At 44.5% G+C, this 12,529-nt stretch overlaps 1 protein-coding gene across 3 annotated transcripts in view; it reads left to right on the top strand.

Annotated features, from left to right (window-relative positions):
• The window catches only part of DICER1 (dicer 1, ribonuclease III), a 53,875-nt gene extending 41,585 nt beyond the window's left edge, over nt 1-12,290 (top strand). For 2 of the 3 annotated variants that reach the window (XM_069949284.1, XM_069949286.1), the window contains 12 exons: nt 279-492; nt 1,733-1,886; nt 3,388-3,570; nt 3,846-3,951; nt 4,036-4,211; nt 5,174-5,882; nt 6,828-6,983; nt 8,115-8,949; nt 9,503-9,771; nt 9,876-10,038; nt 10,767-10,842; nt 11,727-12,290. In XM_069949284.1, coding sequence (XP_069805385.1) covers nt 279-492; nt 1,733-1,886; nt 3,388-3,570; nt 3,846-3,951; nt 4,036-4,211; nt 5,174-5,882; nt 6,828-6,983; nt 8,115-8,949; nt 9,503-9,771; nt 9,876-10,038; nt 10,767-10,842; nt 11,727-11,892 — 3,207 coding nt within the window. In that variant the 3' untranslated portion in view covers nt 11,893-12,290. Of the gene's footprint in view, nt 1-278; nt 493-1,732; nt 1,887-3,387; nt 3,571-3,845; nt 3,952-4,035; nt 4,212-5,173; nt 5,883-6,827; nt 6,984-8,114; nt 8,950-9,502; nt 9,772-9,875; nt 10,039-10,766; nt 10,843-11,726 lie in introns of those variants that run through there. The other variant, XM_069949287.1, reaches the window with a different exon arrangement.
• Nucleotides 12,291-12,529: the final 239 nt, after the last annotated feature.

The following is a 12,529-nucleotide window of genomic DNA, read 5'->3' as shown; positions in this document are numbered from 1 at the left end:
CCACCCCTGTCCTCAGGTTTTATGTGGTATTACACTTTGAGGAACCCTAGCAGGGGACTCCTTTATTTGAATTTCCTCATGGGGTGTATGATAAGTACCTGAGAACCCCCTTTAAGTAGCCACTCTCATCTCTGTGCTACTTATTAGTGTCTAAGCTAAGGTCAGGCACCATACAAACTTGCTGACTGTTTCCGGCAGACTTGTGCATGCTGTTCGGAGCTCCCTAGATGCTTTCAGTGCTTGCCCTGTGTTATAAGTGTCGGGTATGTCTCCTGCAGATCCCGCACTTCCCTGTCTACACCCGTTCCGGAGAAGTGACCATATCGATTGAGCTGAAGAAGTCTGGATTTACATTAACTCTGCAGCAGCTTGAGCTCATCACCCGGCTCCACCAGTATATATTCTCTCACATCCTTCGTCTTGAGAAACCTGCACTAGAATTCAAGCCCATGGCAGCCGACGCTGCTTATTGTGTTCTACCTCTCAATGTTGGTAAGTTGCGGTGGGTCGGCCGGATGTTGTGTGCACAGTAGGTTTTGTTGCCTTGGAACCTGCCAGCTCACGTTAATGGTTTTTGCAGGAAATTTGAAGAAATTATATAATTTGCCCATCACGTACAATACACTGGGCGCAGACTTGATCTTATGCTAAAGCTGCATTATAAAGAGATACTGATGGTGACGTGGCTCATTCTAATGTTCATCCGGTGTCGTTCATCCTTGTAGGAATTCATATCTCCATTCATGTGTGTGAACAGTGTCTGCAGGGCAGTATAATTCCTAGCACAAATCCTTAAGACATGGTCATAAGGAATGCAGCCTGAGGCTTTGGGCCCACCTAATGAGCTGAGTGCTGTAGGACACACATGCTCAGTAACACTCTCACCATCCTCCTAATGAGCTGAATGCTGGAGGGCACACATGCTCAGTCACTGACCCATCCTAATGAGATCAGTCCTGGAGGACACACATGCTCAGTCACTCTTCCCATCCACCTAATAAGCTGAATGTTGGAGGACACACATGCTCAGTCACTCTCCCCATCCTCCTAATATTAGTCCTAGAGGACACACATGCTCAGTCACTCTCCCCATCCTCCTAATGAGATTAGTCCTGGAGGACACACATGCTCAGTCACTCTCCCCATCCATCCAATAAGCGGATTGCAGAAGGACACACATGCTCAGTCACTCTCCCCATCCTCCTAATATTAGTCCTAGAGGACACACATGCTCAGTCACTCTCCCCATCCTCCTAATGAGATTAGTCCTGGAGGACACACATGCTCAGTCACTGACCTCATCCACCTAATGAGCTGAGTGCTGGAGGACACACATGCTTAGTCACTCTCTCCATCCTCCTAATGAGCTGAATGCTGGAGGGCACACATGCTTAGTTACTCTCCCCATCCTCCTAATGAGATTTAGTCCTGGAGGACACACATGCTCAGTCACTCTCACTGTGCGGTACATGGAGATTCCATCAGCAGGGGTAGTAATAAGGGGCTCTGCCAGAGAGGGAAGGACACAGATTCTGTTCTGAGTCATCCCCGGCATCACCAAGGGTTACACAGAAAACAGCGACAAGGGCATTACCGGCGTTTCAGGATTCTTGGTATATGGAGATTTATGAGAAACCAGACCGCTGTATAGACCATATTGGAAAATGCTTTTTGTTTTGTTGTACATCGACCTTCTATAGTTAGTGATGGGATTTGTTTCCTCTTTCCTAAGTGAATGACTGCGGCACTTTGGATATAGATTTTAAGTTTGTGGAAGATATTGAGAAATCAGAAGCTCGTACTGGCATTCCTAGTACTCAGTATTCAGCCGAGAATCCTTTTATATTCAAGCTAGAAGACTACCAGGATGCAGTGATCATTCCCAGGTGGGTCCATGGATCACAGACAGTGTGCACATTGTAAAATATACCGCTCCATGTGTTTGCTTATGTCTTAAAAAGGGGTATTCCAGGGAAAATTTACATTTTCCTTTCCCACAGGATAGGGGAAAAGTATGAAATTTGGGGGGGGGGCTTCACCCCCCCCCCCATACCCCCGGCGATCTCCGTATTGGATCACGCCGCCTCTGTTGTGAATAGAGCCCCGGGTCGGCACGTGACCCACGGCTCTATTAATTCCTATGGAGCATCGGAAAGAGCTGAGTAACGGCGGTACAGCAATGTACTCTCCTCTTTCTGACGCTCCATAGGAATGAATAGAGCCATGGGTTACGTGCCGACCTGGGGCTCTATTCACAACGTAACTGAGCCAGCAGGGTCTGATACGGAGATCGCCGGGGGGTACAGGGGTCAGACCCCCCCGCAATCTCCTACTTTTCCCCTACCCTGTGGATAGAGGAAAAGTTATTTTTTTTTTCCTGGCATACCCCTTTTAAGTTTTTATCGGTTTGAGTCCTGATTACTAGAACGAACGCTAAGATAAGCTGGGAGAGAAGCTGCCCACCACATGCTTCTCCCACCTCTGTGTAAGACCAGGACAATCCCATTATGAGTCCTGGACTTCTCGCAGCTTGTTATTGTGATCACACTCAGACCCTGACCGATCAAAATTACAGCTCCCAGGATGCCCTGACAGCCTTCTGCCTCTCGCAATATTACTTTTAAGTGACTTGAAGAGGTATTCTGGAGACAGAAAAGTTTTCGAACCAACTGGTGTCAGGAATTTTTACAGACTAAATAAATTATTTTTATAAAAAAAAAATAAATAAAGTCTACCCCTACCAGAGGAGGGGGGGGGGGTTTATAGTACTTTGGATTAGTAGGTATTTGTACTCCCTGTGAGGAGAACTATTTGTATTGTCTTTTTATGGAATTATTTTTTAAAAATAATATATATATAAAAAAATAAATAGTCTACCAGTACTTATGAGTATTTTCCAAATCTGTATAGCTTTCTGACAACAGTTGATCTGAAAAAACAAACAAATAGATAAATCTTCCAGTACTTTTGATCTGCTGTATGTCCTGCAGGAAGTGGTGTATTCTTTCCAGTCTGACACAGTGCTCTCTGCTGCCACCTCTGTCCATGGCAGTGACTATCCAGAGCAGGAGAGGTTTTCTATGGGGATTTGCTGCTGCTCTGGACAGTTCCTGACAAGGAAGAGGTGGCAGCAGAGAGCACTGTGTCAGGCTGGAAAGAATCTACCACTTCCTGCAGGACATACAGCAGCTGAAAAGTACTGGAAGAGTGGAGATTTTAAAACAGAAGTAATATACAAATCTATATAACTTTCTGCCACCAGTTGATTTTAAGAACAATTGGTTTTCTTCAGAGTACCCTTCTTAAATCTCTATTGACATCATTGCGCTTCGATGGCTGCATAATGTGTTTCGACTAAAGATTTCCTCCTCCTTCTTATCCCTCCAGATATCGCAATTTTGACCAGCCTCACCGATTCTACGTAGCTGATGTATACACTGACCTTACTCCACTCAGTAAATTCCCTTCCCCAGAATATGAAACGTTCGCTGAATATTATAAAACAAAGTACAACCTCGACTTGACAAACCTCAACCAGCCACTTTTGGACGTCGACCACACCTCATCACGGTACACCAAATGCCACGTTGTGTGCAGTCTATGGCAGGGGTGTCAAACTGGCTGCCCTCCAGCTGTTGCAAAACTACAATTCCCATCATGCCTGGACAGCCAAAGCTATAGCTTTGGCTGTCCAGGCATGATGGGAATTGTAGTTTTGCAACAGCTGGAGGGTTTCCAGTTTGACCCCCCTGTCATATATTGCACTACATTACATTCCATGTAGATATTGAACAGGGTTACTATTTGAGTAGTTTATAAGAAAGCATTTTGTGTTTAATTCTTAGACTGAACCTGCTGACTCCGCGGCACCTGAATCAGAAGGGGAAGGCTCTCCCTTTAAGCAGCGCAGAGAAAAGGAAAGCCAAGTGGGAAAGTTTACAGAACAAACAGGTAACTTTCCAGAGCAATGCCATTGTGTAACCGGAGACTTTGACCATAGCGGCCTCCAGTAAATGCGGCCATTTTATGTGACAGATCCTGGTTCCAGAACTATGTGCTATTCACCCCATCCCCGCGTCCTTGTGGAGGAAAGCCGTGTGCTTGCCAAGCATTCTGTATCGCCTGCATTGTCTCCTGACGGCAGAGGAGCTGAGAGCCCAGACGGCAACCGATGCCGGAGTTGGGGTAAAGTCCCTTCCTGAGGATTTCCGGTAAGAACTGCTCAGAGTCTTCATACATAGTTACACAGAACATACTATACAGGTTATATAAGCTTAGAAAAACATGGCCGTTTGGGTTCAGGTGTTGCAACTCAGTTTCATTGAAGTGAATTAAACTTAATTGTAATACTACACACAACCTGGGGACTGGGGTGGCACTGTATTTGCAACAATGTAGTTGTGTTTTTCTTATCCTCTCCCTTTTGAATGCTTTTTCAGTATTACCTCGGGGACCACTGCTATCAGAATCAAGTGAATTTTCTGGTCATTCAGAATTTAAGCAGGCAGTGACCACCATAGCTGTGTCTACTCATATTTATCATTAAAGAGGTTTATCAATATCAGATCGGTGGGGGTGGGGGCACTCCCTCAGTCAGCTGATAGAAGACACTGCTTTATTCATGCTTAACAGGCACAGCACCATACATAAGGTAGTGGCTGTACTTGGTATTGCAGCTCATTGCAGTTTGCTTTACTTACAGACCGCTGTAATGGCATGCACCACCACTACTTTAACCCTTTAGGGACGGAGCCCGAAATGGCCTTAAGGACCGCGCCAATTTACAGTTGCGTTTTTGTTTTTTTCCTCCTCGCCTTCTAAGAGCTATAAAGGCCATGTGATGGCTTGTTTTTTTTCAGGAACATGTGAACTTTCTAATGGCATCTTTCAGTCTACCATAACATGTATAACAGAACCACAAAAATATTATTTATGGGGTGAAATAGTTTAAAAAAACCCACAATTCTCCAAATTTGGGGGGTTCCGTGTTCACATAATGCACTTTACGGTAAAACTGACATGATTTATTTATTCCATAGGTCAGTCTGAATACAGTGATATGCAGTTTATATAGCTTTTCTAATGTTTTACTATTTTTCTTGTAGGATATCTTGTCATTATACATCAGACCAGTTAAGCACATTTATTTTCTTTTTTTTTCCCCTTACCTCAGATATCCCAACTTGGATTTCGGGTGGAAAAGGTCCATCGATAGCAAAACGTTCATCTCGAGCCTCAGCCCCCCTACTGCCAACCCAGTGGGCGCAGCTGCGATCCCCGACCATGGTGCTAAACTGGAGGCCGTTGCAGAAAACCATGACCAAATGTCTGTTAACGGTCCAGCGTCCTGTCCAAAATCTCCCAGCATCCTCCAGGCAGCACATGCGTCGGATGACCTCAAAGTGTTCAACGGCGTCTCCTGTAACGGTCTTACGAATGGCGATGGCAACGTTTCCCCAGGGAGTCGGTCGACTTGCTGCAAACAACTACCTGTTCTATCCTCTACCTCATTATTGCTTGAGAATATACCTATCGAGAACCAGCCCGTGGCCAACAGTGAATGTACTGTGAGTGACAATAACGCTACCAAACCTACCTCAGGTGGGAGTCCCGGCCCCTCGGCCAGCGCAGACTCTGCTTCTGTTGTGACCAATGGAAAGTGTGAACATGGGCCTTCCAACGGATACTCCTCAAAGACTCTCGGGCCCAATCCTGGTCTTATCCTGCAGGCCTTGACGTTGTCTAATGCCAGCGATGGGTTTAATCTGGAGCGTCTTGAAATGTTGGGTGACTCCTTTCTGAAACACGCCATCACCACCTACCTGTTCTGCACTTACCCTGACGCCCACGAGGGTCGGCTTTCTTATATGAGAAGCAAGAAGGTTAGTAATGCCTAGGTTAGTTCTCGAAACAAAAGCCTTCTACCGTTTTGTGTAGTCTGCTCCTATGTAGACCTGGGAGCAGCGTGACATGTCACCTCTCCTAGGTAACCTATATACAATGAGGCTCAGGTTTGCCACATTTAGGCCCCCTTTGCACGTTTTTGCGGTCAGGAAACATTGATCAGGAAGGTAATCAGGGGGCTTCAGGAAAACTTAGTCTTTCCTGAGCATAAAAACGGAGGAGGAAACATACATATTGACCTGCTGTAGTGATTCTCCCCTCCAGCTTTTTCCTCCAGCTTTGCAAGTGCACGAGTAACGTCACTCATGCGCCACAACAATGGGGAGAGAAAGTGGCCTCTGCTGGCCCAGAGGCTGAATGCTGGCTCCAGCCAGAAGAGTTCTTGACAGAGCTTGGAGCCAATGGCTCCTGGCCCTGTCAGTCACAGCTGCATTTAACTGGGAACACAGTTTACTGCACACTGGGGAACCCACAGTTCCAGAAAGTGGGTATTAGAACAGGTACATGCTGAGTAGTAATCTTCAAGCCTTTACTGTGCAGTCAAGCAACTCGGGTTGAGTCGAAACGTTGTGTTTGGTTGACTGCACAATAAAGGCTTGAACATTACTTCAATTGAATGCTCTTGGACTCTGCATTTGCCGATTCCAGATGCCTGTGCAGTCCAGAATTCTGTAAATTATAGGACTTTTTCAGAACGGACAACTTTCAGAAAAAAATCCTAAAGAATGTTTGTGCCTAATAGTACCCTATGGGTCAGGAAGGGGTTTTAGGGATAGATTTTCTTCACATATGAAGGGGGCCTTAATGTGGTTGCCCTGATAGTTACAGTGTATCAGGCTGGCGTTCAGAGTTTGGTTTGCATACAGCATTTATGGGGTCACCTCCGTCCTCATTCGTCTCTGGTCTCTTCCCCCTCCCCACAGGTCAGTAACTGTAACCTTTACCGTCTCGGGAAGAAGAAAGGCTCCCCAAGCCGCATGGTCGTCTCTATATTTGATCCACCCGTAAACTGGCTTCCTCCTGGATATATTGTGAATCAGGATAAAAGTTCCTCTGAGAAGTGGGAAAGTAATGAAACTGTGAGTAAGAATTAGAAATATTGTATGAATCACTATTACAGGCCGTGTAATATGAAATACAACACGTGTCTCGCCCTCTGGGAGACCCTGCATGCCTCGTACTGAGCGGGTTAGCCGGCATGTGCCCAATTTAATTATGTCTTGTTTTCCGGAGAAATGTAGAAAGTGAAGCAGGGGAGGCGTGGACTCAGGTTAGCCCAGTTTCTCTTTTTTTTTTTTTTTTTTTCTTTTTTTTTTTTTCTCTTTTTCTCCTGTCCTATATAAAATAACTAGAGAATGAGCAGACTTAAAGATGTTATCCAGCGCTACAAAAATATGGCCACTTCTGCCCCACTCTTGTCTCCAGATTGGCTGGGGTTTGTAACTAAGATCCATTGAAGTAAATGGCGCTTAATTGCAAACCACACCTGAACTGGAGACAAAAGTGGTGGAAAAGTGGCCATGTTTTTGTTGCGCTGGATAACCCCTTTAGGGTGCGTTCACACCTACCGGATCCGCAGCTGATTTTCATGCTGCGAGTTTGCAGTGAAATCAGCTGCGGATCCTGTACTGTGAATCTCAATGGGTCCCATACACGCAGCAGATCCGCTGCCTGCATGGGACCCGGCCCCTTTAACCCCTGCGCCACCGCCGGCCGCCCGCAGCTTACAGCCCCGGCCCCTTTAAACCCCCACAGCGCCCGCACGCCCGGGATTCAAATGTCGATATCTTCTTGTTCAGACTAACCCGAACTACTTGTAAGTGCACTCATCTTTAAACTTGATTTAAACAAAAGGTTATTTTTACATTTCTTCAATTTTTTTTTAAATAATTTTTTGACCAGACTTTTCTCTTGTGCACCGATCACAGAGCATGCCCAGAAAACTGTCCCGTTTGTTTGAGTAGAGTTTGTGCCAGTCTTGTGTCTTACCGTAAAGCATATCACTAAATGCTGTTAAAAAGGCACTGTCTTGAAAACAATTTAAAAAGTCAACAGGGTTTACTTAGGGTTACTTTACAACAGGGTTACTTTAAAAAAAAATTGACAGTGCCTCTTCAATAAAAAAAAAAAAAAAAAACAAATCAGAAAATACAGATTTCTTAACTTTTTGGCTCATTCGTCAAAAAAACTATTTTTTATTTTCTCTCCAGGGCAGTGACAGTGTGACTGCCAACGGCAAGATGGATGATGACTTTGATGATGAAGAGGATGAAGATTTGATGTGGAGGAACCCGAAGGAGGAAGCGGACTTTGATGATGACTTTCTGGAGTATGACCAGGAGCACATAAAATTCATTGACAGCATGCTGATGGGGTCCGGCGCCTTCGTAAAGAAGATTCCCCTCTCTACCTTTTCCGCCCCTGACCCGAGTTTTGAGTGGAGAGCCCCAAAGAAAAGCTCCCTGGAAAGCTCCCAGTTCTCACCAGATATCGACGACTTTGATTACAGCTCCTGGGACGCCATGTGCTACCTGGATCCCAGCAAGGCTGTAGAAGAAGACGACTTTGTGGTGGGTTTTTGGAACCCTTCAGAAGAGAACTGTGGAGCGGATGCCGGGAAACAGTCAATCTCCTATGACCTCCACACTGAGCAATGCATCGCGGATAAGAGTATAGCGGATTGTGTGGAAGCCTTGTTGGGCTGCTACTTGACTAGCTGCGGCGAACGGGCCGCCCAGCTCTTTCTTTGTTCTCTTGGCTTGAAAGTTCTCCCTGAGATTAAAAAGCAGGAGAACAACATGGACATAATAATAAAACGCAACAGTAAGACAAGTTCTGACCTTTTAACTTGCAAAGGGGTGGAATACGGTTATTTGCAAATACCCCCCAGATGCATGTTTGACCACCCTGATGCGGAGAAAACTCTTGATCACCTGATATCTGGATTTGAAAATTTTGAAAAGAGAATTAGCTATCGATTTAAAAATAAGGCTTACCTCCTACAAGCCTTTACTCATGCCTCCTACCACTACAATACCATAACTGGTAAGAAATGGAGCGTGGAAACTGTGCTAATATAATTTACTATAATACTGCTCCTATATACAAGAATATACCTACTATAATAATGCCTCCTATATACAGGAATATAACTACTATAATACTGCTCCTATATACAAGAATACAACTTCTATAATACTGCTCCTATATACAAGAATATACCTACTATAATACTGCCTCCTATATACAGGAATGTAACTACTATAATACTGCCTCCTATATACAGGAATATAACTACTATAATACCGCTCCTATATACAGGAATATAACTACTATAATACTGCTCCTATATACAAGAATATAACTATTATAATACTGCTCCCTATATACAAGAATATAACCCCTATAATACTGCCTCCTATATACAGGAATATAACTACTATAATACTGCTCCTATATACAAGAATATAACCACTATAATACTGCTCCTATGTACAAGAATATAACTACTATAATACTGCCTCCTATATACAGGAATATAACCACTATAATACTGTCTCCTATGTACAAGTATATAACATTAGTTTTCCTATTACAGACTGCTACCAGCGCTTAGAATTCCTCGGAGATGCGATCTTGGACTACCTCATTACTAAGCACCTTTATGAAGACCCCCGCCAGCACTCCCCGGGGGTTCTCACTGACCTGCGCTCGGCTTTGGTTAATAACACCATATTTGCTTCGCTGGCTGTAAAGTACGACTACCACAAGTACTTTAAGGCTGTCTCTCCGGAGCTTTTCCACGTCATTGATGACTTTGTGCAGTTTCAGCTGGAGAAGAATGAGATGCAGGGGATGGATTCTGAGGTAGGGGGTGGGATTGCAGAATGAGGTCCCTTCACCTTAGTCATTACACAGTATATACCATGGGGTTGCCTTATCAAACTTAATAAACCTGTTATCTTTTCCAGCTGAGAAGATCAGAGGAGGATGAAGAGAAAGAAGAAGACATTGAGGTGCCGAAGGCCATGGGTGACATATTTGAGTCTCTTGCAGGAGCGATCTATATGGACAGTGGGATGTCACTGGAAACTGTATGGCAGGTGTATTACCCCATGATGAGACCATTGATAGGTATGTCTGTATTTCATGTACATTAAATGTGATTCCATATTGCTGACAAGTTATGGCCGATGAGGAGTCCTACCCCATTTGAGAATGAACGAGGAACACATTGAAAGGCTGGAACCAGAGATGCATAAAAAATTTAGAATTTTAGTTATTTAGTTAGACTAAATAAAATAAAAATGCTGCAAAAGCATAAAGTGATTCTTGCCTGCCTGTCCCATCACCAAACACCTATTTGTTTTAAGTGTATGTAATCCTCTTCCTGACCATACCCTGTCATTGCTCTGTTAAATAATTCCCAAAATGCATTGCTTTCTGTACTCCTGCATACTCCACTCTTACTGGAGAACTGACCGTTTACCACCTAGAGCTCTTGCAGAACATTTCAGCACACGGCAGACTACTGCTCTGCAAACTGCAAATCTGCATCACCTGCTGCATTCATTCCTGGGGCAGCTCCTCTGCCTGTGGCATCACTCAGCTCAAGGCAGCATGCTGTAATCACAGCTCAATCTCCCCTAAATGTCCTGATAGAGAAATATATGTGTATGTGGCAGGGAGATGGTGATGTAAGCTGTAACGGCTAGTCTTGGTGTGGCCACAATTTTTCTTATACTAAAATACCCTTTTTTCAATTTTTTTAATTGGATTTTTTTTAATACTTAGTAATTTTTGTCCCAGTAGACACAGGTTTTTTTGATGTTTATACTGAAGTAGTTATGTTCTTATTACAGAAAAGTTTTCCGCTAACGTTCCCCGATCCCCTGTGCGAGAATTGTTGGAAATGGAGCCGGAGACGGCCAAGTTCAGGTGAGTGGGAATGTCTGAGCCTATGATCTGTACCTGTCTAACGGTCTCCATTACCGGATCGGTATATTGCTGTTAGGTCTCCTAGGACTAGAGATGACCGAGTATACTGTATACTCTGGTTCTTAAAGGAGAACTCCGGCAAAAACTTTTATTATAGTATTGTATTGCCCCCTCAAAAGTTATACAAATCCCCAATATACACTTATTATGGGAAATGCTTATAAAGTGCTTTTTTTCCTGCACTTACTACTCCATCAAGGCTTCACTTCCTGGATAACATGGTGATGTCACTTCCTGGATAACTTGGTGATGTCACGACCTGACCTCCAGAGCTGTGCGGGCTGTGGCTGCTGGAGAGGATGATTGCAGACGGACAAAGGACACTGGAGGGACACTGAGCATCCCCCTGCCATCATTCTCTCCAGCAGCCACAGCCCGCACAGCTCTGGGAGTCGGGTCGTGACATCACCATGTTATCCAGGAAGTGACATCACCATGTTATCCAGGAAGTGACATCACCATGTTATCCAGGAAGTGAAGCCTTGATGCAGCAGTAAGTGCAGGGAAAAAAATCACTTTATAAGCATTTCCCGTAATAAGTGTATATTGGGGACTTGTATAACTTTTCAGGGGCAATACAATACTTTAATAAAAGTTTTCGCCTGAGTTGTCCTTTAAACACCAAATACTCTGCATTTGACTCCTGGTGGATGGAGCCCGAGGGCTGCACCAATCTCCTCCAGCCACTTGGAGTCTAATGCTGAGCGTTTGGGGTTTTGCAAACCCGAAAATATACTGTACCTTCGCTTATCTGCCACCTAGGACTTAATTGTGTATTTAGGGAAAGCTTTGCTAATACCCATTGTTTGGTTCTTTTTCGGCAGCCCCGCGGAGAGGACGTACGATGGTAAAGTTCGCGTCACAGTGGAAGTTGTAGGAAAAGGCAAATTCAAAGGGGTTGGCAGAAGTTACAGAATTGCCAAATCGGCGGCTGCGAGACGGGCCCTCAGAAGCCTCAAAGCAAATCAACCTCAGGTCGCAAACAGCTGAGAGATCTCGTCACCTGCCCCCGCGGTGAACGTCCCTCTGGAAAACTGATACAATGTACCCCATGACCACGAGCCTATCACAGAATGATGGAGCACTTCACTCAAACAACACGCCTTTTGGGATCCCCCTCCCTCCCCGGTCCGGGCCTCTTAACAAGCACCCCGCAGTGCATTGTGAGAAACCTTATAGCGTGCAAACACAATCCGGTCCCCTGTCCTGTGTCATCACAAGAGTGCTTTAACTAGGAGTCGTGAATCTGGACTCCCATCTCGTCTCTTAGAGTGTTTCTATTTTTGAAGGAGTAAGGGGCCACGAAGGGGGGGGAGCAAATTTATGTACCCGTAAATGAAATCTATAGATATATATATTCACATGCGTCAATATTTTGTTCACATTTCGAGGGCTTTTTTTTGGGGGGGGGGGGGGGGGGGGGATTATACGGTCCATCGAGAACTCCCAGTTTTTTCCTCAGTGTGTCATGCAAGAAAACTTTTTAAACCTTTACAATTTACATTGCACTTAATGGGGGACACCCTTCCGTGTCAAGGACCGAATGAAAGGATGAAAGTTACAAAATGGGTAAAATATATATATTATTTTTTTTTTTTTATATTCTCCCATAAAATTTCTAAAAATT

This window comes from Dendropsophus ebraccatus, chromosome 13, assembly GCF_027789765.1.
Source record: "Dendropsophus ebraccatus isolate aDenEbr1 chromosome 13, aDenEbr1.pat, whole genome shotgun sequence".
Taxonomy (NCBI): domain Eukaryota; kingdom Metazoa; phylum Chordata; class Amphibia; order Anura; family Hylidae; genus Dendropsophus; species Dendropsophus ebraccatus.
Note: the sequence above shows the minus strand (reverse complement) of the source record. Positions and strands in the feature narration are given on the sequence as shown.